Below are 24,847 nucleotides of genomic sequence, written 5' to 3' on the forward strand. Positions count from 1 at the left end.
AGTTAAATTAAAAAAAAAAAAAAAGCAATGCAAACAAAATAAACCTTTATATTTATTTATGTTTGGAATTATTTTGAGTATTTAAATAATAATTTGATGTGATATAAATTAATATTGATATAATACTTTTAATATAAAATTTATTTTAGTGTAATATATATAAAATAAAATATAAATAATTGATTTAATTTCTGTTTTAAAAATAGTAAATAATAAAATATCTAAAAATAAATAAATCCCACACACAGCCTTCAAAAGAGATAGGCCATAAGGCCCAGATACGGCCCAATAAAGCAGAATGTCAATCGGGCATCAATAAATCAAAAATGGGCCAAAGGCCCAATTACGGCCTAATAAAGCATAATTTCAATCGGGCTGAATGCCAATCAAATATGGGCCAAAAGGCCCAATTACGGCCCACTAAAGCAGAGTGGTTTCAGAATGTGCCTTTCCAACAAACTGGGAGAATCCTTAGACGTGAAGGCAAAGCAGAATCTCTGCAACGCGAGAAGAAGAAGAAGAAGTAGAACTGATCACGGACGAGTGGGGGAGTCGTGGAGGATTGAATCGGCCGAGTAATTTGAGTGGAGTTTCTGGGAAAATTTTCAGTGTTTGCAAATATGGGTGACGTGAAGAACGGAAAGCTTTACGTAATTTTGTTATTGGTGATATTTTGTGTGTTTTGTGATGCTGAGTCGGGGGAGATGGAAATTGTTGGTGGTCAGAGAAATGGCAGCCAGAACAGCGCGGAGATCGAGAGTATCGGTAGGTTTGCTGTTCAACAGCATAACGATAAGCAGGTAATTTTTCTTCTCGGTTTTTGAATTTTGATTTATTCCTCTGTTTGTATGAAGGATTGAGATGATCTTTATGAAATTGTGTTTGTTGGAGATGAGGTCGTGAAATTTTTAATCGATTTGTTCATATGGTAATTTGAATAGATGCTTTGGGATAGGGTAAAAGATTGGGAGCTTTGTATCGAAATTGTTTCAGATGATCCCATTGTTGAAATTCAATTTTGGAAAGCCAAACTGCTTTTGCTATATTTTGGTCTGAGTTAATCGATGTTTCTTTTGATGAAAACGCAGTTTTACGTTGATTTCTAGCCATTTTTCGTGGCTGTTTATTTGATTCGTGATATTGAAATGATTTGGATTTTACAGTGTAAGTTGTTTACGAAAGAAGCGAGGCTTCAAAATGTTAGGTGTATTGGTGAAAGATGGAATTGTTGAATTGATCGAAATATTTTCTGGTTTAGAACATTGTTTATAACTCTATGTTGTTTTTACATGTTTTAACAGAACGCTGTTCTCAAGTTGGTGAGAGTAGTGAAGGCGAAAGAACAGGTTGTGGCCGGTAAAATCTACTATCTTACCCTGGAAGCAGCCGATGGTGAGAAGAAAAACTTATACGAAGCGAAAGTGTGGGTGAAGCCATGGATGAACTTCAAGCAACTTCAGGAATTCAAGCCTGCAAATGGTAAACCTCCTGGCCTTGAAATCGAGCATAGTATGTATATGATTCATATTTCTGGACTATAACGAACAATTCTTCACACTACCATGAAGTTTGAGCTTTAAGTTGCATTATTTATGGACTTAGTGCTGAGTTTTCTTGGATGCAGATCATTGAAGATTCCATCAGTTTCGAAGTTACATTGACATTAAATGAGGAGATTCGACAAAAGAGACTCAGTTTCATTGTAAGCAAGTAGTATGACACTATGAATGATAACTAATGAATGGGAAAATATACAGTATGCAATGCAATATATGTGTAAACCGTAGGTTGCCTTTACCTTGACTATGAAGTATCTGTATACTGTCATCTGATTTCGTACATAAAGTAAATATGTGCCTATTTTGATACGATTAAATCTTCGTATAGTATAAAGCTTGCATTATTATTGATGTATACATTAGCAGTAGAATACACATACCCATTAGATGGTGTAACTATTCCACTTCACATTCTCATTTTGTGATATTTGCTCTGATCAATACGAAAATGCCAAATGGTTTGTCCTCCTCATGAGAGTTTCGGAACCTTTGCAATAGAATGTGGCCAGAATTATGCAGAAAAAAGGAATGTGGCCAGAATTATGCAGAAAAAAGGTAAATACATAATAAATATGTAGGGCATTTGAAACTCTGGGTTATGTTCTTCTGGGCCAGCTAAATAATTGATTAGTCTGGATTGCTGCACCCTTTTTGTTGTCTAGCTATAGATTTCATGGGTTTTGGAATCCATTTGAAAATGCAGAACATAATCATGGTAACAAAAGAAAAACAGCAACAGGTGGATCAAACTGTTGGAAGTGATATTAATACAAATGCACCAGTTTGTGACTGTCTTTTCACGGATTACTTCAGCATGCAGATATTTGATTAAATGTTATTTAAATTGTGTGTTTTTGGATTATTGACTATGATAGTGGTAGGAGATTAGATATAGGTAATATTATAATGATTGATGGAGTTGTTGAAGGGTGTCGCCAAGCAATAGAACAACAATATATTATATTACAACAATGATAATTAAAGTTTATGTGGAGAATCGATGCCGCATAATTTATGTCGGGTGTAGTGAATTCCATGCAGATTAACCACTCTAATTATAATTGCTGTCTTGGTCCCATTATTGCCTGCCCTGACTTTATATTTCCTTTCTGTTGAATATATTATGCAAAAAGATGAGAAAAATAATTGTAACTATGTGAAGAAATATCATTCTGAGAGTTTTCACCAGCTAATTATTCTTGTACTGTTCATTATTTATTTCTTTCTTTATGGCAGCCTTAGAGTTTTTATATACAATTTGTTGTCAGTGTGAATAATAGGGGACTCATTTAATCTAGAAGCTCCTCCTGATTGATCTCCCAGTTTAGATATCATCCTTAGAACTAAAATGAAATGGGACAGACAAATTTGATAGGGAATCATTTAATCTAGAAGCTCCACCTGATTGATCTCTCAATTTAGGCACCATCCTTGCAACTAAAATGAAATGGGACACACGGAAATTAAAATTTTGATTGAAAAAGTTAGTTAGCAAGAATTAGGAAGAAAGGATAGGAAGATACATGTTATGTCTAAATGTGAAGAAGAATATAGGTTTTGATTGCATAGCTGTTGTAGTATATAGTAGGATAAAGACTTGATGAGCCATGTTACATTACATAGTGGTGAGTGAGAAACAGAATCCCAAATTGCAGAATTTGGCATAGCACTAGTTGGAATCAGATTTCATTAAATTGCTTATATTCTTTGTCTCTGTACATATCCTGTCTATCTAACCTGATGCATGCATATTCTTGAGGACAATCACACCATTCACATGTTGCATCTACTTAGTAGAGACACTTGTTGATTATGCTTTGCTCCATCTTGCTGCATAAGTTTTTTAATTTTGTTCTTTTTAGTTTTTATGTAGTCCCTTAAAACTCATATCCCCAAATCCCAAGTGGGAAGCTGAATCAGACATCAGCAAATCCAAAGTGGAGTTATACTAGGAAAAACACTGTCTAACACAAAATTTAATAAACAACCAAAATTCCTTTTTTTTCATAAAATTCTCCAGAGGAACTTTCACCTTCCACCAAAAATTACAAGTCCCTCTAACTTACCCACACCAAAGAAGAAAAAAAAGAAAAAGAAAAAAAGTAGTATGATGAAATGACTAGAATGCCCCTGCATGAGCCTCATGCCTTAGGTGCCTGAAAGGCCAGCATGGGAGGCTGTGGGATTGGGGCACTAATGGCTACTGCCGGAACAGACATTCTAGAATCTTCTCTGCTATGATCTTCCACAACATTTGCTTCTATGTCTTCCATGATTGTTGGACACTGGTTGTTCCCATCTTTTACTGGCTCAGGGATTTCTGCTTCATTATATTCCTTGTACTCTTTGTATTTGCCCCATAGGACTGAGTAGAGCCCTACCACAATCAGGGCTGCCCCAAGAAGCCTATTTTCAAAGAAAGGAAGGAACACCAGTTTAGTTAGTCAGATTTTGATTCTTGATGTTTATAGCATATTTAGTAATGAGTTATTAGCTGTTTAATCAAATTACCCTCCAACATATATTTTCTCAGCCAGGATGAATGAACCCATCACAGCCACGATGATCATCATCAACGGGCTGAATGCTGTCACGAAAACCGGCCCTCTTTTCTGCATCACCAGCCCCTGCACATAGTATGCTATCCCTGACGAAACAATCCCCTGCAAAAAAATCGAGTTTCTTTAGATTTTAACTTCACCTAAAAGCTTGAACTCCTGTCATCTATCCATAACTATAGTGTGAAGTTTCTCTTACAGCATAAGCAGCTGCTAAGAGATTCATGTCGAACCCTATGTTCCAAGCATGTGGGGTGTGCTCCATCACAAAGGTCACGGCAATGGATTGCAGCGTTCCCATGAAGCACACAAGTGCTGTGAGAGACAGCTGTGCCGTGTATTTCCTTAGTGTAATGGCCTGGAGGATGAAGAAGGATGCCCAGGCGAGGGTGGCGATAATGAGGAGGATCGACCCCTTGAGCCAGTCCTTTTCGCTGTCCGGTTGAACTGTGTTAGAGACATCATAGGACTTTGTAGGATGAATGTAGTTGGACCACGCCATTTTCACCAAGTGACCCTTGTAGAGAGTCATCAGCATGGCTCCTGCAACCGTCACTATCGTTCCTAATACCTTTGCTTGGCATCGAACCTTCTTGATGTCCACCTTCTCCATCCTATACATACGCTAAAATGATTAGTTTCTTCAACTCAGTACTAGATGTTTTTAAGTAGAAATCTTGTCTTTTTCTTACCTGCAAAGGACTGCCATGACAAACGTCATGGCAGGGAGCATGTTGCTCATCGCGCATGAAAAAGTTGGAGAAGTGAACTTAAGCCCCATATAGTAGAAGTTCTGGTCAATGACGGGCCTGTGGAAAAGATCGATGAATCTATGTTGTAATAAGAATAGAAGATAGGTTTTTAGCATTATGTATGTCTCGAGAAAACACTAACCCAAGAAGTCCCAACACAAATATCTGCAAGAACATAGTAAATGTAATCTTTGGCCTCACTTTCCTGCCCAAATAACGATAAACACATTAGTTAGAATCTTACAAATAGTCTTGAAACAATATATTCCTCGATCAAGGGCACCTACCTCTCAAGCAGTATTGCAAACGGTGCAATAACTGCAGTGGCAAAAGCATGCCTATAGACAACAAGAACATAGTGGCTCATCCCTCTGTTAAGAGAAACCTTCGTAATAATGTTCATCCCGGCATAGCCAAACTGCAAGCAGATCATGGCTATGTATGGCTTAGCCTTCTCAAAACATCCCCCACGGAAATACCCTTTTCCTTCCATGCTTCTTTTTTTTTTCTTGGTGTCGGGTTTTTTCACTAATTGGAGAAGTAGTTTGTAAGAAGAGGTTGTTTTAGAGAGGAGAAACACTTAGGATATAGCTTGTGTTTGTCCTAAGGATAAGAGGGACTGCAATGAGGTATTTATAAGGGACTCGGTTCCCCTCCCCCCCGAGGTGCATCCTTTTGGATATACTAATTTCTTGTGTGTAGGCTTAAACCAGCGCCAACGGTGGATCGAGCATCCACGTGGCGTCGATCTACACGAGTAAAGTGGCTTCCATTTCTTGTCCTTATAGTGGCCAAGTGATTGGAAAGCAACCAAAAACTAGAGCCTTATGCAAAGTTGAATTTAGTGCGGGCTGATGCCATAGGTGATTCGGGTCCCACCCGACATCATCTTGGCCCGGCGACACTTATTACACCACCAAACCACGGTGGCACAACACAAAATAGTCAAGAAACCCCCCGTGATGGTTAAAAGGAAAGCATTTAGGACAAATTTGCTTGAGTTTTTGTCTACGGGAGTATTTTCATCCCCCGGCTTTTTTTGTTTTTTGTTTTTTAAAGTGATCACGGCGTGTTGAGAACAAAATGTTACTGTGAAGAACACGTTTGGTAGGCGAAGTGGCATTAGAAGAAGGGAATAACATGGAAAAGTGAAAAACTTGTTTTTTGTTTTTCTTTGTTTTTTTTTACGTAATAATGGGATCTAGCTAAATCACCCGAGCACCCGATGCTTATCCATTTTTATTCAGTTTTGTTTCTTGGATTCCATTTTCTAGTGTTTGTAGTGTATGTTTTGATCCCTAAACTAGAAGCGACGAGCTTTTACGTTCGTGTGTTGTGTGATTTTCGCCGAACATGTGATCGGAGATCATGAAAAACTTCACCTAGATTGATTGATGATGATCTGTTTTTCTTATAAGCTTTGGTTCTGTTAAAATCTTGTTAGGAAATAGATTGAAGGTTGAAGATTAGATGTATGAATATATTCCTTCGATTTTTATTGATCATTAGATAGATGCATATTAATAGTAGACTTTGCCTTATTCTGGATATATAGAATCTGCTTTATTTGTAAATGGGATATGATGTAATGACATTATCACACCATTCGATCCCAACTCAAATATACATTTATTTTTTTAGTAGATTAAAAAATAATAATATTGTCTTAATTAGTAAAAATGTATAATGTATAAGATGATATTGTAAAAGTATGAGTATTTTAATATTTATATATGAATTATTTTTACTTTAGTAGGATAGATGAAAATGATAAAATTGATACATGTTAGTGATATTTTAAAAGTATTTTCTTTTGGGTTAGAATTTAATGAATATTGTATTTTAATAATAGTTAGTGATAATTTTTTGTATGTAAAGATTTATATATATATATATATAAATTAATCAATGTAATAATATTAATGTAAATAAATGTAAATTTGAATGCATTTGTAATGCATAACAAGGGTATATCGTTATTTTCTTTTTCTTTTATTTATATATGTATTAAAATGAAAATTGGATGCTTTAGTTTTTAATAATAAAAAGAATGAGAAAATGGCTTATTTATAAAGTGGAAAGAAGAAGTATATAAGTTTTAAAGGTATTAACTTGTATTATTTGAATTTTTTTTTTTTATCTTTTTGGATTTAATTTGATCCTCACATGATTCAGTTATTTCTTGTAGTTTGATAAGTAAATGTTCAATAAAATACTAAATATCTTTACATTATGATTCAATATTTATGCATAATATTAAAATACTATATTTATTCCATTGTTCAATATATATATATATATATTTATATAATCGATTGTTGTGTTACACTTACACACACGTACGTACGTGTGGATGATGAAAGGGAGAATCAATCCTTAGGGTGATGTATATACAGACACAAGAAAGAAATAGTGGGAGGGAATTGGATTTAGGAATAATAATAATAATAATAATAATAATAATAATAATAATAATAATAGTTAGTATTTTGTGGAATTTCAACAATGCAATTATGCTGCTGGAGGATATTCTATTAATTATATTCCTCCCTATATTCTCCAGAATCAAATATATATATATATATATATATTTCTGATAATACATTTATCTTACGTACTGCGAATAATTTCGTCATCTACCACCAAATTGAATCCTATATATATATTTTTATATAAATAAATATATATATATATATATTTATTATTGAATAGTTTGTACTGCTTATCACCTTGTTGGAGGATAAGCTGGAACTCTCGTAATTCCTTGTGTACGTGAAGCGACCGTCTTGTTATATACAACACATCCTATATTCTTCTAGAAGTATAATTTAGTATATATTATTTTCTAAAAATAAAAAATCTACATTTTTATCTAACTATTTTATTTTATCATCTATTTATTGTACTTTCATAGATATTTTAATCGAGGTCAATAATGGATAATCTGATAGTATAAGAATAAACTTGTGATCGTTAGGTCTTGTGTTATATCGTTTACATCTCATGTGTTGTTTGTATATACATTACAAAAAAATAATATATTTGTAACGGAATTCCGTTCCTAAAGTTCACGTAGCTAACGCAATTTCATCTCTAATATGATTAGTAACAGAAAAAATAGATTTAGGAACGAAAAAACCTCGTTACAATTTTTTTGTAGTGATAGTGGCGGAACTAGACTCGATTCGAATGGGGGATTGAATTTTTAAAATTTACTCTAATTTATTATGCACATAAATGGGTTGACAGGCAACACATAATATTATTCCACACTTCAATTTTTAAAATCTTAATAAATAACAAGTTATAGCAATAGGAACTACATATTATATATATTTATTTTTGTATTGTTTGAAAAAAAAAATAGTAGTGTCCTCTCTATGAAAAAAAGTTTGTTTTGAAAAAATTATTAAATTGTTTTACTTTCACAATCAATAATTTATTTTGATTTAACTTTGAAGTTTTTTATTTAAATAATATTTTAATAACATTCTTTTAAAAATATATATATTTTTATTAAAAAATATACATAATAAATAATAGTAATATTTTTAATTTAAAATAAAAGAAGAACAAATTTTAATTATTGATATTTTTTATTATTAAAATTAATATATAATAAAAAATAAATAAATAAATAGAGGGTGGGGGCAAGGGGTGTATATATTTTTATCTATTACCATGTGATAATAGCCTTTATATATAATTGCCTTAAATCTCAACAGCAATTCAATTTAACATTTTCTTGTCTTCAAATATATAAATATTCAACAATCCTAAATTGATTTTGCTTTGAATAGGAGTCCAAATTAAAACCAACAATGAAGACCCCTTTTGTGTCTTCTTCACACAACACCCTCTCTCTCTCTTACTCTCTCTCTCTCTATATATACATATTATATATATATATATATGTGTGTAAAGTGGAGATAGAGAGAGAAAATGGGCATCTAATCAGACCCCTCGATCGACAGCCTAAATTGGTTCCCAGTAATGAACCCATTGTCTCTTTCATTTTCTGTCCCACTAATTAATCACTACTCTCTCTCTCTATATATATATATATCTTCATCATATATATATATATATATATATATTGGATTTGGATTTGGATAATATTTGAAAGATGAAGGGCATCCCTTAACACTATTTAAATTTGGACAATGCATACAAGAATTGCTTCAATTTTTTATATAGGTGATGAAAAACCCTAAATATATATATATATATATATATAAATAAGCACAATTCCTAGAATTGATTGATTAATTCATTTTTACATTGGCAAATACCATTATACTCACTTCGTCCATTAAAATTAGCCAATTTGGATTCGACATGAAAATTAAGAAAAATAAATATTTTATTGAAAAAGTGATAGATAGTTGAGGATATTTTTGAAAATTTAGTTAAAAAACAAAGTAAACAAGAGATAATGTAATAAAGTTAATGGTATTTGTTGTAAATAAGAATTGAACGAAGAGTAATATTTAAAAGTTGATTTGACTTTGCCAAATAAATTTACTTGACGAACTAAAGAGGAAAGTAAGAATAAATTTTGCGGACGAATGAAGTATTAAACTCGCCGTTTAAAAAAAAATGATAATACACTACAAATCATATAAATTACATGATCTCACAAATTATGTACTTAAAATTATAATTATAATATGTTTTTAATATAAGATTTTTTATTTTTTTTTCCCTAAAAGGTAACTTCACATTATAATGTGTGTATATATAAATATGTAAATTGATTGCTTAACAATTTGGTAGCCATTGGTGAGTAAAAGCTCGATCCATTTAAACCCTAAATAAATTGCTATCTACTATAAGGTTGTGTTTGGTACAGAGAAATGAGGATAGAGAAATAAAAATGATATCACATGAACTTTTCTTTGTACCAAACCCTTTATTGAATTCAATAACTTTGTTCGATCCTTCTCTTTGTTCTTGATAAATGCTAACCAAATAATTAAAGCCATTTTCCAAGAAATACTACCAAATTAAATTAGAAAATAAAACTAATAATTTCATTTTATGAAAGATGAGATCGATTATTGATATATATATATATATGTGTGTGTGTTGAGACATATATAGTAGCCCGTGCGGTTACATATATAGTAGATCGATTATATTTTAACGTTATATGTCTTGGATAAACATATTGTATTTTTTGTGAGCGGTCTCGTTTAATTTGTGAATGAACAAAAATATCTTCGACATGGGATTTTTAGTTTTATATACAAATGTTATAAGTAAAACTCTTTTTTTTTTTTTATTCTCCTTCTTTTCTTTCTTTAATGTGGTTTTAAGGGTTTTCTTAATTTTATAATTTTAATACTTTACTTGAAATTCACACAATATGTATAATTTGTCAAAAAAAAATTATCATTTAATGAGGCATAATATAATTATTTATCTTTTTAAGATACAACAATATATAAACTCACTAGTTGTCGACACCTAAAACAATCAATAACAAAAAAAAAAATTTAAAAAAAAAAAAAAATTAAAAAAGGGTACAGCTTCAATGTTTAAATAAATACACCTACTTCTTAGGGTATCTAGCCTTTTAATTTTGTCGATTTTCATAGCAACAATATTATTTTATTTTATTTTTCATTCATACATGATTGATTAATACAATGTTGCACTACTTTCTTGATTGATATTACTTTTTATAATAATAATAATAATAATAATAAATCACCAAAGCCATTCATTCAATTATTATTATTATTATATAGGAACTCACAATCGTTAAATTATTCTTTAAATACATACTAAATAAACTTAACAATCGTATGCAATAATCTGCAAACTACGTTAGTTAAGAACCTTAGGCAATAAATTTATATTCTCGCAACTATTAATCCGTTCTTTGGATGCGTACTAAATAAATATCATAGTCGAGCGCAATAATTTGCAAATTACTTTAGTTAGCTAAATTCGACTGAAAATTTATTTATAGGATTTAATTACTTATGATACCAACCACCATACCGGACCAAATAGTACCTATTCTTTAATTAAATAATTATTTAATAAATTGTCCTAAGTATCAAAAAGAAATGAATTATTGTGGTCACATAAAAGTTTGGTCAAAGATAGCTCTTTTTTTTTTTTTTTTTTTCCAATCCCATACGAAAATAATTATATTATTGATTTAAAAATAAAATCAATGACACTAAAAGGTTATTAAAGCAACTTTTTTATTCGATCACTTGATTATATAATTTTTTCCCACTAATCAGAGCTACCAAAAACAGCATTCATTCAAAAAAATAAATATTTATATATATAGGGAGAAAACTTTTCTTTATAAAAGATATATCAATAACTTACAATATAATATATATATATATATATGCATGCATGCAATGATTTACAAAATATCAATAAGTTGCTTAACATAGTTGGTGATGGAATTTGATTAACAATTTTTTATTTATTTACATTTAATCATATTTTATTATTAGTTAACGATGATTTCGTAGTTATAGAGTTTTTAAATTACCTTCACAATTAAGGCGCATATAAAATAACCCTAGTTAACTAATGAGAAAAATAAAATTAAAAGTAGATATTCTAAAATTATAAAAAATTTTGACGCAGATTTTAAACGATGAAAGTTTTCAAACAAATTTCATAAACTACAAGTGAATTTTTATACTATTGTGTCTATTTTATATTCTCCAACGGTTACTTTTAAATATATTTAATATTTTCACGTTAGATAAAGAACAAGATTATTTTATATTTAGTAAATGTGATTTAAGTTTGTAAAAAATAAAATATCCATCCCCTCTTACAAAGATTTCATTTTTATAGAAATATTTCTATACTTTTATATAAAATGATAGGTATTTTAGTAATACATGTCTACCTTTTAAATTTGATGCCCTAAAATAAGTATATTTTAATTTGTGTTTTATAATGTATTCTTGAAAAAATAATAATACATGGTGAATAAAAATGAGCAAACCATTCATGTGCATTTTTATTTTTTATTTTTCATTGTATTGGTTTCGATCTATTGAGTTTCGTAAAATATGTAATCGAATACTATATCTAAAAATTTGGTATTAAATTTTGAATTTAGGTATTAAAATTCAAGAACAAAATGAACATTTATTCTCTATTGTTCATCTTATTTAATTTCTTCTTAAGTTCCAATGTGGTATGTTTTGAATTTTTATAATGACACAATCATTTCTTTAAGATTCTTGATTGTGCTTCAGATGTAAAGTTTGATTCGAAAGAAACAATTAATTATCATAGAGTTCTTATACAATTACGGATCAAATAATTTAATTAAAATATTTTTTTTTTCAAAAAAATTAATTTCCATCCCTATATCGAAAAATTCACCTCATTATTCTCAATTCTTTTTCGTCTAAATGATCGAAGGGAAAACAATAGTACTTTGTGTCTTATCTACTTTAAAAATGATCGATTGATTTATTTTATTGAATTTTCGTATGCACATTTTTAGGTGTGTACACATATAATAGATATATTTACTCAATCCTAAATTTCTACTTTAATGTTTTTTTTTTTTTGGTGTGTATTTTATTTCTTTAATTTTAATTTGTTGATGTAACCTTTTGAGATATAATAATGTCCATATAAATTAATCATTTTTTAGAAATAAATGTAAGCTTTGCCATACCCTCACGTAACATATACACACATTTTATTATGAATGTAAAAGGTATTTTATTTTCTTCTTTCCTTTAAAGGGGGAATTTTTATCATAATTTTTTGTCGTGTTTATTTTATTTTTTATGTTTTTTAAAACGATAGACATTTTTTGTCTGTAAAAATCTTTATTGATGAAGACAAATCATTTCTGAGAATTTTTTGACTATAAAAGTTTATTAAAAGTATACATATTTGTGTTTATCTAAACTTCGTATCTCTTTATCAAATAGTACAATTTTTTTAGGATTTAGTCATACAAATAAATAAATAAAATAAATTTGTTTATATACGTTGGTTGTCTTTGATCATGTTGAGCATGTTCTTTTGATATATTTTAATTTTTAATATTATTTTAAAGATAAAATAATTGTTATATGTGATATTTTGTATAAAAAAAATATATTTAATGTAATAAAAGAAAATTGTACTTTGTATTTTATATATACACGATTTAGAAAATATATATATATTATCTTAAAACTACAATATATAATATGCTACTATATATACACATAAAATTAAAATTCAACAAAAACATACCACATCATTTCATATAATATTTCACAATTTTTATGTGTTTGGATATTCTTTTTGCATTTTTTGGGAGGATTTTAATTTTAATTTTGATTAAAACATTATTCTAATACAATATTTTATGAAATTATATTATATTTTTTTATTTAAAATTGAATAGTTTTTTTTTCTAAAAAAAAAAATAGGAAGAGAAAAAACAAAAAGTAAAAAGTAAAAAGAACCCACTCTTGTATCTTCATATTTTAGGATGAGGTACACAAATTATTGGGCTTACATGATCTAAAATCTAAATAAATCGGGACCAATTAAATAGCTAATTAAGTATTTATATTAATTTTCTAAATACATAATTATATATGTGTATATTATATATATATATATATTTATTTATTTGTTTATTTTCATTGGAATATATATATATTTATGGTTATTATTTGTATTTGCATTTGTTGGGCAATATATTTATTTTAGAAAAGAGAGCTAATTCGATTTTGACCTAATTAATATATATATATATATAAAGAACAAATAATATATTTCTTATTGCACATAATAATATAAAATACATTACATATTCTTATGACACGGTATATAATTCAAATAATACAATATAATTTCGACAAGTAAAAATATTTACACAGCGTAGTATATATAGAAACATGCAATATTTATACAGCATAGTAACCGCCACTATTAGAGTTTTTGAATTTTTAAAAATAATTAATATACTATTTTATAAAAAATATATATTTAATATGATATTTTATAAAATAAAATAATATCAAAATCAAAATTTTAGCATAAACGTGGATACATAGCCCTAACATTGAGAACTCTCTAAGACCAATTGGGCGTTGTAACACCAAAAAATGAAAATGGTGTTGCATCCTTTTTTTCAAAACAAAATTAAAATTAAAATTAAAATTTTTTATTTTAATTTTAAAATTTATTAAAAAATTATTTTAAATTATAAAAATAAAAAAATTATTTAAAATAACATAAAAAATTAAATATTTAAAAAATAATAGTAAAAAATAGAATTATAATTAAAATAAAATTACAGCAATTGCATATTTAGAGTTAAAATTGAATAAATGGAGATGAGATGACCTAAAGCTAACAACACCTCGAAAAAGTAATCGCGGCGATCGAACAATCAATTGATCATAGTACAAGCGAACGAGCTTTTTATTTCTACATTAACATCGCGACGTAAATTTCAAAAATCTACATGTCAAAAGTCAAATTAGTGATGCAGTATAAACAGCTACATTACGTCGAATAACTTATTTCTGCACTCCCGGCGACGACGACGAGACTACAAAACTCGACCTCACCGGTCCTCACGCCGTCACCAGATGCGAAACGATCCCTTTAAACGGGAGCATACACGAATACGTCGCGTACCGTACATTCTCTATCAAAACGACGACGAATATCCGCGATAGCGACTTGGCTCCCATCACGCCATCAACGTCGCCGTCGCCCGCCTCTCGGGGATCGAAGAGCACAGAAACCACCATCGACGACTTGTTCTTGCTCCCGCTAAAGTTGTCGTCCTTTGATCCCGACGAGGGTTCGCTCGAAATGTTGCGAGAGGAATCAGGGAGCGGGATCGAGTGGAGGAACCTCCGGTTTTTGCCCTTGCTCAGCTGGGTGTAGTTTCTATTCGGCTTTTCGGATATGTTTCTCGTGACCGGAGCGGGAATAATAGCTCCGGAAGCTGCCGAGACATCAAACTGGAAAACTTCGGTGCACATTCCCGCACTCAGCATCGGTCCTGAATCAAAATCGCTTCACAAGATTAGATGAAAAAGAAAACGATAAATTGAACTTATGAACTCGAATAAACAAGCACGGCGCAGATTATTTACTTCGGTTCCTCGCCAAAACTCAGAATTAAACTAGAACAGATCATGAAACACATTCGACTATTGACAAAAATAAGTCATAATGCGCGAGGAAAGGAAGCTAGCCGCGCGCCAAACCTAACATTTCGATTATCAATAATCTTGCATCTTCGTAGCAACTAAATTAACACCGATCGTTAGAAAGCTAGACGAGCACAAAACCTAAGATTTTGATTCTTGATAATCTTGCATTTTCGTAGCAACTAAATTAACACGGATCGTTAAGAAGCTAGACGAGCACAAAACCTAAGATTTCGATTCTTGATAATCTTGCATTTTTCTAGCAACTGTAAATTAACATAACATGGATCGTTAAAATACGGTGACACTGAAAAATAAAAGAGAGATTACCGGCGAGGCCTTCGCGGAACCACTGCTGAAGCTTTCCATCAGTCGACTTTGATTTCATACCTTCCTTTTCCGAAGATCCGAGAGCCCTTAGGTGAGCATGTCTACCGCCGTTTCGGCCTGCATCAGGGCCGGGAATTGCAGGAACTAAATCTCCGTGAAACGCCAGCCCCGTTTCGGCGCTGCCCTCTGTTCTACGGGACGCCTTACTTTTCTCGCTCGCCAACACCGAATGGATTATCAGATTGCCGTCGATCTTAACCAGCCTGTCGTTCCTAGGAACGTATAACGACGCCGCAAGATGTTCGCTGCCATTCCCCATTCGAATAAATTCATCGGCACTCGGCTCCCCTTTACTACTGTTAGTATAATCACGTCTACTGCCAGGCTTCTCTACAAACTCCGTACCGTTCACCATCAACACTCTTCCGTGGTGTTTTCCAATGCTAAAGTCGTTCACGCCGGTCGTAAACATTTCCGTAACGCCTCCGTATCGTGTGTTGAACATCGGAACCAAACCCCCGAACAACATCACGAAAAACAACAATCCGAGAAAACTAACTCCGGCAACCTTCTTCGTCTTCGTCCCCTCACTCTTCCGACTCTTCACCTTCTTATTCTCCTTCGGCGCCTGTGCCGGAGACTGTGTTTTCAACCTCGGGATCGGCACCAATGGCACTTGCGATCCTTGTGGTTTCATCATATACGGCGGCGGACATGCCATCCATGGATACATCATCGGATAGACGCCGGGGGGCGGCGGTGCAGCCATTGGAGGCGGCGGAACTGCAGGGGCTGCAGCAGAACCACTGCTGCCGCCACCGCCGCCGCCCATCTGTTGCCGGAGAGTGGCGTTTTCCGCCATTACGTATGAAATCTTCATGTTCAAATCTTGAATTGTTGAATGCATAGATCTTACTTTATCCTCTAATTCTTCTACGTAATGCTTCTTCCTCTGTCTAGATAATTGAGCACTTTCTCGATTCCTCATTAACCTAATTTTCCGTTTCTCGTCTTCTTCGTTATGAACATCGACATCAATGCTACTATGGTTATTCTCTGTGCTACAGCTAGGTTTTCTACACTTAACAGGATTATCATTCGTGAGATGTTCAACCTCAATTTTTCGTTTCTGTAAAGAGCTAAGGCCGCTGTTATTTGCGGAATCCTCTAGCTTAATCTTCTGATCTACGACTCCTTGTTTAATCGACCTATTAATGGAATCAGGTGAGGAACTTACAGATCGTCCGGCGCAATTGTTGGAAGATGCGGAAGCATCAGATCTGGAGTTTCCCCAGCCGTTCGATTCTGGTGAAGGACAATTCAAATCCTTCGTATTCGGATCGGAGTTTTCAGCGCTGCCTCGGTTTGATCCGTTCGATTCTGGAGAAGGCATGTTGAGATATCCCGAAATCTGATGAGACTCCATCCCCGGCGAGGCGGAATCCAGCACTCCTGAAGCGTCCCAGCTTTGATCGCCTGAAAAATCGCCGTCACCGGACAAATCACAGAGCTCCGGAGATGTTGACTTGATTACTCCTTCCAATCGACCGAAATTCGCCCCGAATTGAGAAAATCTGGGCTCCGGAAACTGGAGACAGTCCGGCGGTTCAGGATCGGTGGAATTTAGAAGAACGTCGAGGACGTCGGCGGACGGTAAACTTATATCATCAAAATCGAAATCGAAATCCAGCTCCTCGAGCACGCAGTCGCCGTCGCCGTCGTCGACCGAAGGGACACGGAGAGCCGATTCAAATTCACCATCAGGAGGCGGCATTTCCAACGGAAGATGAACAGCCACCGCCGCTTCACCAGACATCTCCGATTACGCCAAACAATTGAAAATTCTTCCCGAAGACGATGCGCAAATTAGGGTTTTAAAAGAGGGGAAAAAATGGTTTTGGGAAGGTGAAGGTGAAGAAGAGAGTCTCGCCACTGACTGTGCCTTTTTCACATCGCACGCGCTGACGAAAGCGCGTGAGACGCAGCTCTATATAGCCTTTAATCGCTATTACTGCAAATCCTCACATAGTCACAGTAATAAATTCCTTATTTAAGAAAATTAAATTTAATGATAAGCGCTATTTATTAGAAACACGACTTATCTTACAATTTTTTCCAGAATAACGATTTATCACTCTAAAATTTAGGGTAAGAAAATCAAATAAAATCGCTGATGGATATTATTAATTCACTAGTAATAATTTATGTTACTAAAAGATTGATTATAGAAATTAAAATAAGACAGTAATAATATTTGGATTGATTAATATTATTTCAATTTTTTTAGATTCGGATTTTATGAATTAAATATTAGTGAAATCTTATTATTTTTTAGAAATATTTCATTATTGAAATGTTCTTACAAAAATCCAAGATTTTGTATAATATATATGGGCATGGTAATTTTATTTTCTAAATTATTGTAATTTAATATTGTAAATATGATTTGTATAGATTTTGCCTTTTATTTATTTATTGAACTAATTATAAAATATTGTATTGCATATGCTAAATGGAAAATGCTCATAAATAAAAATATTTGAATATAATATTAGCATAATTTCTTGGGAACTCTTGTAATTATATTTTTTATTTTTTATTTATTATACATTTTTTTGAATTTAATATAATATTTTATAAAAATAATAATATATTTTTATTAAAAACTGTACGATTAAATAACATTCATTTTAATTTGAAATCATAAAAAAAACCAAATATATATAATATAGTAGTATGTTATAATAAAACCACTTATTCGTCACATTTATGGACAAATAATAATAATAATAATAGTTTATTTGTATTTTAATCTTAATTTTATAGTAATATGCAATTTATATTAGTGTAGTAACACATGTAATCAATACGGTCACATTTCAAAATTGGGATGGCTTGTTTGCTACTATTATTTTGTATTGATTGTTTAGTATCTTTAAAGTGAAAATAATTAGTGATTTTATATTTAAATAATTATTTAGATTATAAAAATCACTAAAAAATACACCTTAAAATTTTTATTATTTCAATTCATTTTGATTATGCTTAAGGGTGTGTTTGTTTGGAGTTTGGATTTTGATTAATTTTATAATGTGATATAAGTAGACATCGATACAATGTTTTGAATGTAGAATTAATTTTTAAATATAATATAAAAATAAAAAATAGGTATTTGATTTGATATTTTTTTTAAAAAAAAAAATTGAGATGAACAGTGAATTTAAAATCCAATCCCCAATCAAACACACCTTATTTCATGGATATTTGGAATTTCAAATTTATATGAAAATGATAAAAATTTAATACTTTTATATAATATTTTATGAAAATATAATTATTTGATGCGATTTTTTTTTTTTCCAGAAATTACACTATATGAATAATGGAAAAATATCTAATTTTCTAGTACTTTAAATTCAAATTTAATCATTAATAGAAATAATTAAAAATAAATAAAATAAGGAGCGTGAGCACAAACGCGGAAAAACGCGTGGGCGAGAAGAAGCGTGGAAATATAAGCGAAGGAGTTGGAAGTCTTCAACTGAAAGGAGTATCTGACTTATTTACACCTCCAGAAACTTCTCGCTGCTTTTCCCATTAATTCTCTAATTAATATTTAATATTCTTTAACGAATAATTTCAATTAAGTTATATATATACATATATATTCATAAAAAATCAAGATTTTATTTTAGTATATTTGTTTTAAAATAATAGTTTTATTTTTATTTTTAATAATTACATTGCCATCAATTTTCACAATTATATCTATTTTTTACAATAATTAATATTTTAAAAATATTTTAATATCCAATATCAATATAATACTGATATTTTTTAATTATTTTCATCTTCTATTTTGAAACGAAGAAGATATATAATTCCTGAAATTAACGTTGAATTCATAAATAATATAATTATTATTGTTATTTTATGTATTTATGATATATTAATTAAATATTATTTTTTATATTAACGATATAATTTTTTTAAAAAATATATTTTGAATTAAATTAGAAAATAAATGCACCAATTATATTTTTTATAATATTAATTAAAATATTTTATTATTATTTTTAAAGAACACAGTTTTGTAAAATGAAATATTATTGTATAATGTAATTTTTATTATTATTAATAACGTATATATCAAGCAAGCTTATTAATAGATTAATAATTTATTTATTTCACGCCGAAGAAACATGTGTTGTCTTCTCTTATCCATTTTGCAAATTAGGTTCCTTTGCTTACACTACTTGCTTTTTTTATATATATATTTATTTTAAGTTAATAATGCTAAAAATAGATTATTTTGTAGTATTATTGAATTATTTGTGGTCCCTTATTTAGTTTAAAACGTGTTTTTGTTCATTTGTAAAATGTTGAGCTCAAATATAAATATAAATCAAACATTAAATTTTTATAAATATTCTTGAATTTAATTTTGATTTTTATAGTATTTTTAAAGTGGAATTATATATTTTTATTAAGAATGATGTGATCCAAACAATAATTTGTTTTTTCGTTTAAAATAAAAAACAAACACACCCCCTTTTCATCAATGATTTTATTTGTAATACTTATGGGTGTGTTTGTTTGAGGGTTTGGATTTTGAATTGGGATTTGAATAGTAAAAATTTTGAATTTGAATAGTTGTATGATGTGATATAAATAGGTATTGATGTGATGTTTTGAATGTAAAATTGATTTTTAGTATAATATAAAAAATAAAAAATAGGTATTTGATTTGATGTTTTTGGAGGAAAAAAATAGGATGAATAGTAGAAATCCAAACAAAACCCTCAAACAAACACACCCATAAAAGAAATATGTATGTATATGAAAACAAAATAACAAGTAAACAGACTAGTTGTACCTTCTACATAGCTCAGTTTAATAATTAATTTAGAGAATATTATGGGCTTAGGGACGTGTTTGGTTAGTTTTTAGGTGGTGGCTAAAAAAATAAATAATAAAAAAAGGGAAACTTATCTCAATTTATTTTAAATATATATATTTTCAATATAATATTTTAAATAAAGTCATAGATGCCGTGGGTCCCATCATTGAATTGCTAGTCAACGGCCTAAGTCTTCTAAGTGGGCCGTATTATAAGCCCAAACAAAAAAATCTTATCAAGCCCGAGACCAATTCAAAATGGTATGCGGAATGAAGCCCAACTAAAGCCCAATTACTTCAACCAATGAAAACGGAAACGTGGCGTTGTCCTATTGGACGGATTATCTCCCCTGCTGCAGCGACAAGACTGGATAGATATTCCCGACGTCGACTGCCCGCTGCCCGGTTCTTGTCATTTTTGACTTTTTCAGTTTTCACCTCAATTTCGTTCCAATTTCCAAATGCAGAAATACAATCCAAAAAGCAGACAAGAATTTCCATATAAATCCAAATCGAGGACTTGGATTGGATCCCTCGCTCCTTCCAACAGGTGGGAGGGATAACGTGAAGGAAATTCGAGGAAGGGGGTTGCCCCTTTTCTCAATTCCCCTCCATTATCATCCATTCCAGTTCCTCTGCGCGGGAGTCGTTCATCGTTTGCAGTAATCCGTGTTTTTTGGTTTGTAATTTTTTCGAAAATGGATTCTGCTTGTCAAGCACCTGTTCAGGCTACCCGGAACGCAGCGTGTGTGTCAATGGTGGATCCCTTCCTCGTCGAGGCTCTTCAAAACCCTCGCCATCGTTTAACAAGTTAGTTCGTTACAATTTTGAATTTTCTTAGGTTACTGTTTAATTTGGGATTTTGGCTTTCCTGCGCGATTTTGAATCTGTTGGTTCAGTGTGTGATTGGTAATGGTAACCGTCGATTTGGGTTTGGTGAAGCTTTGAGATCGATCTGATCCGCTGAATTTTTCGTTGCTTGTGGTGGTGCTGTAAGTCTTTGGCATTTAGATTTAGATCTACGTTGAGAATTATCTGAAATTTCTGAATTAGCAGCTTAGATAATCTGCATTTGCCCTAGGCTTGATGCCATTGATTTAGTTTTATTCAGGTTGTGTTTAGGTCTCACTTCTGCTGGTTTGAAATTTGGTCTGAGAAGCAAATATGAGTCGAAACCCGAAGGAAATGAATGCTTGTGCTGATGATGTATGTCTGAATTCTGAATTATCGAAATTCTCCACATGTGTTTCGAAGAACTTATGTTTGAAGTATGCTGTGGAAGAAATCTAGGCATACATTAAGCATTACAATATTGTTTTAGTTTGGATTCGTCGAATCCTTTTGTCTATTTCACTTGGTTGATTGTTAAATCATAAATAATTGTTGAATTATCGAATCGTTGTGTCCATGGAATTAAAGGGAAGCGTATAGTAGTTGAGATAGAGTCGAAATACTCTACATGTGTATCGAAGACCTTATGTTTGAAGTATGCTGTAGAAGAAATCTAGACACACATTACATGATACCCGGTTCGCATATGCTTTACAATTTTGTTTTGTTTGGATGCATCGTATTCATTTGTTTATTTCACTTGGTTGATGGTAAAGTAGTTTGTGAATTCCTAATTACATGTTTTTGAAATATGGTCTGAAGGGCAAATATGAGTCGAAACTTGAAGGAAATACTTGTGCTGATGATGTATGCCTGAATTATCGAATTTTTGTGCCTATGGAGTTAGAGGGAACAATGAAGTAGTTGATGATATGCCTTAAATTTAGTTTGCTACTTCACTGAGTTTTCACGGGGTCTCGCTGCCCAGTCAATAAGTCGGGGGCAAGGGTCCTGTGTTTAGGGGCGTGGAGTGGCCCCCGGCCCGACGGTATGCAGTATTGGGCTTTGAAGTTGGTATTGGGCTGAGTTTGTCTGATGTATTCTATTATTTTATTTGAATAGACTTGGAGATATGAAACCTCTAATATGTAATGGAGCCGTCCTCAATAAATCTGTGTCTTCTTTACGTTTTCTGTTTGTTATTCAATTATTAATCCTAATCCGTCACAACAGTAATTGATGATTACCGGCTCGTGTACGCTGTAAATTTTTGCTTAGTTTGGATTTCTCGTATCCATTTGTCTATTTCACTCAGTTGATGATAAAGTAGATTGTGAATTCGTAATTCTTTTTGTCAGTTCTGCGAATGGAGCTCGATATACAGAGGTTATTGCGGAATTCTGACCAACAGCAGTTTGAATTCCCTCACTTCCCTACATCGTACCTTCGCCTTGCTGCACACCGTGTAGCTCAACACTACGGTCTACAAACGATGGTTCAGGACAATCCTACCAACGGGCAGGTGGCTCGTATTTTGGTTACAAAGACGCCGGAGACTAAGTTTCCGGCGGTCTGTTTGTCAGACATTCAACCTAAACTGTCTGAAAATGACAAACTCAATCAAAGCAAGATTGTCATCAGAACACGACCCAAATCCTCTTTCGGCGACTCCAATGATCCGGGGTTTAAGCGCAGTCCTGTAAGAACTGTGGAAGAACGGAAAGAGGAGTATGACCGAGCACGGGCTCGGATTTTCAGCAGCCCTAGCCATTCTGAATTGGAAGATGGATCAGTACAGAATGAAGTTTCGAGGAACATGGGTGTGGATGCCAACAAAATCCTTTGCAGAAGGGAAACTGTTAATTCTTATCGAGTCGCAATCTTTAGAGACCACGAAAAGGATCGCACTGATCCTGATTATGATCGCAGTTATGACAGGTATCGATCATTATTGAATCTTGGATTCCTATATAATCATGAGATCTGAATCATTTTCTTTTGTTTGGTATAGATATGTTAAGAGCACCCCGAGTTTCAACGTGGCGCCGTACAATGCACAAATGTTCCAGCCTCCGTTTATGCAATACAATTCTCAAGCTTTCGGCGAAGCTTTTTATATGCAGTGGCCAACACAATCGATGATGTATGCACAATCATACGGGCAACTTAGGCATAACCTTTTTCAGGTAGATTCATCCTCCCTTTCTTCATATCATTTTTTTTTTTTTTTTCAAAAGATTTCTCGTCAAAATATTATTTAAACTAAAATTCAAATAAAATCAGATACATGGGACATGTCGATTTAAGTTCTAGAAATATGGCGCGACCAATGCAGCTCAAAATGAGCTCGCGCATCATTTACTAAATTCGCTAGTAGCAATGTTTTTATCGCGTTTCATTAAATCATCCGCGCACTATCTGGTTTTTTTTCATCTTTAGATCGCGTTCTACGCTTATTTACAAGTTGAAGCGACAAAGTTGTATAATGTATGGTGCAGGCTCCCTTGTGTCGACAACCTCTAGGCTTCGACTACTCCCTAAACCATCGATGACAGGCAATCGCCGAGATTTTTACCAGAGAAGAATGTATTCTTTAGAATCATCTGCCTTTTGTTTGAGGTAAATTTAAACTTGATGTTCTTATAATTTTAGTTTGGTTTACACTTGTGCTTGCTCTTGCTCTTATCCATGATTATTGTTATTGTTGATGTTGTTATCTGTATCGATCTGTGACTATATTGGTATAACTGTTTAAGATTGGATGTTTGCATTTTGTATTTAAATAATATTTAAAAATAATATTTCGTGAATTAGAAAATAACTTGTTGAAAGATACTATTTTATAGTGAGGTAGAAGGAATTATGAAGGTATTATTAAGGGTGTCAATATCGGGCCGACCCGATCCGCTTTATTCTGGGTCGGGTGGAAATTGATTCCACAACATCAATTATTAGACCATACCTCTAATTTTGTTATGTGATTATTTTTCTTTTATATAAAATTATTTTTTAAAAATATATTTAATTTATTAAATTAGGCTGGGCCAGCGGGTTCAACGTCACTGGGCCTGAGCACAACCCAAAAGTTTGATCAGATTATTTTTATTTTATTTCTTATTTAATTTTTTTTAAAAAAATATGCAATTAATATTGGTATAGTATTTTAAAATGAAATCTACACAATTTTACTTGAATAAATTAATATTGCAATTCATTTGGAATAGATAGAAAATAATAAGAAATTATTATAAAATCGAAAATAAATAGAATAATTCAGATTTGAGGACCAGATGGCAATTAATGTAAATTTTTTGGTTTCGAAATCATTTTTGTTTAAAATTTTGTTGGGAGAAATGAAAAAAATATTATTAAACGACTATATTAGCTGTTGTGTTTTTAAATTTATTTTTATACTATTTATAATCATTTTTTTTAATAATAAATTATATTATATATATATATTATTTTAAAAATTACATTAAAAGTATAGGATTTGTTCTCTTCACATATTATTTTAATTTATTACAATTTTTCATGTTTTAAATAAACATACATAAATTTGTTCTCACAAATATTAAATCTAGATAATATTTAAATTAATACTAAAACCCAAATTTCTTTATTCAAAACATCACATTTAATTAATACTATTTATGTTGAATTAAATATTTATTTATAGATAATATTTACTATATATCAATAGAACATTTTAATTAAATAAGTCTTTAAAGTTCAAAGTTTTT

The 24,847-nt window shown here is 31.4% G+C and overlaps 4 protein-coding genes across 4 annotated transcripts; 2 read left to right on the forward strand and 2 right to left on the reverse strand.

The window, feature by feature from the left end:
• The first annotated feature begins 473 nt into the window (after nt 1–473).
• LOC127265463 (cysteine proteinase inhibitor A-like) lies at nt 474–1,868 on the forward strand. Its single transcript, XM_051295261.1, has 3 exons — nt 474–800; nt 1,302–1,479; nt 1,625–1,868. Exons 1-3 carry the CDS (start codon nt 621–623, stop codon nt 1,630–1,632), a joined length of 366 nt encoding a protein of 121 aa, XP_051151218.1. The 5' UTR covers nt 474–620; the 3' UTR covers nt 1,633–1,868.
• Nucleotides 1,869–3,534: 1,666 nt separating this feature from the next.
• Nucleotides 3,535–5,484, reverse strand: LOC127265442 (WAT1-related protein At5g07050-like). The gene is made up of 6 exons (XM_051295227.1): nt 5,157–5,484; nt 5,012–5,074; nt 4,810–4,926; nt 4,317–4,731; nt 4,071–4,222; nt 3,535–3,965 (listed from the first exon to the last, which is right to left on the reverse strand). The coding sequence occupies exons 1-6, from the start codon at nt 5,360–5,362 to the stop codon at nt 3,701–3,703; spliced, it is 1,218 nt and encodes a 405-aa protein (XP_051151184.1). The 5' UTR covers nt 5,363–5,484; the 3' UTR covers nt 3,535–3,700.
• An 8,765-nt stretch (nt 5,485–14,249) lies between these two features.
• Nucleotides 14,250–17,315, reverse strand: LOC127264977 (bZIP transcription factor 17-like). The gene is made up of 2 exons (XM_051294600.1): nt 15,375–17,315; nt 14,250–14,893 (listed from the first exon to the last, which is right to left on the reverse strand). Exons 1-2 carry the CDS (start codon nt 17,188–17,190, stop codon nt 14,457–14,459), a joined length of 2,253 nt encoding a protein of 750 aa, XP_051150557.1. The 5' UTR covers nt 17,191–17,315; the 3' UTR covers nt 14,250–14,456.
• Nucleotides 17,316–20,710: 3,395 nt separating this feature from the next.
• Nucleotides 20,711–23,773, forward strand: LOC127265704 (uncharacterized). The gene is made up of 4 exons (XM_051295650.1): nt 20,711–21,083; nt 22,463–23,042; nt 23,116–23,290; nt 23,603–23,773. The coding sequence occupies exons 1-4, from the start codon at nt 20,972–20,974 to the stop codon at nt 23,654–23,656; spliced, it is 921 nt and encodes a 306-aa protein (XP_051151607.1). The 5' UTR covers nt 20,711–20,971; the 3' UTR covers nt 23,657–23,773.
• Nucleotides 23,774–24,847: the final 1,074 nt, after the last annotated feature.

The sequence above is a fragment of the Andrographis paniculata genome, unplaced genomic scaffold (assembly GCF_009805555.1).
Source record: "Andrographis paniculata isolate CXL003 unplaced genomic scaffold, ASM980555v1 Contig17END, whole genome shotgun sequence".
Classification (NCBI taxonomy): domain Eukaryota; kingdom Viridiplantae; phylum Streptophyta; class Magnoliopsida; order Lamiales; family Acanthaceae; genus Andrographis; species Andrographis paniculata.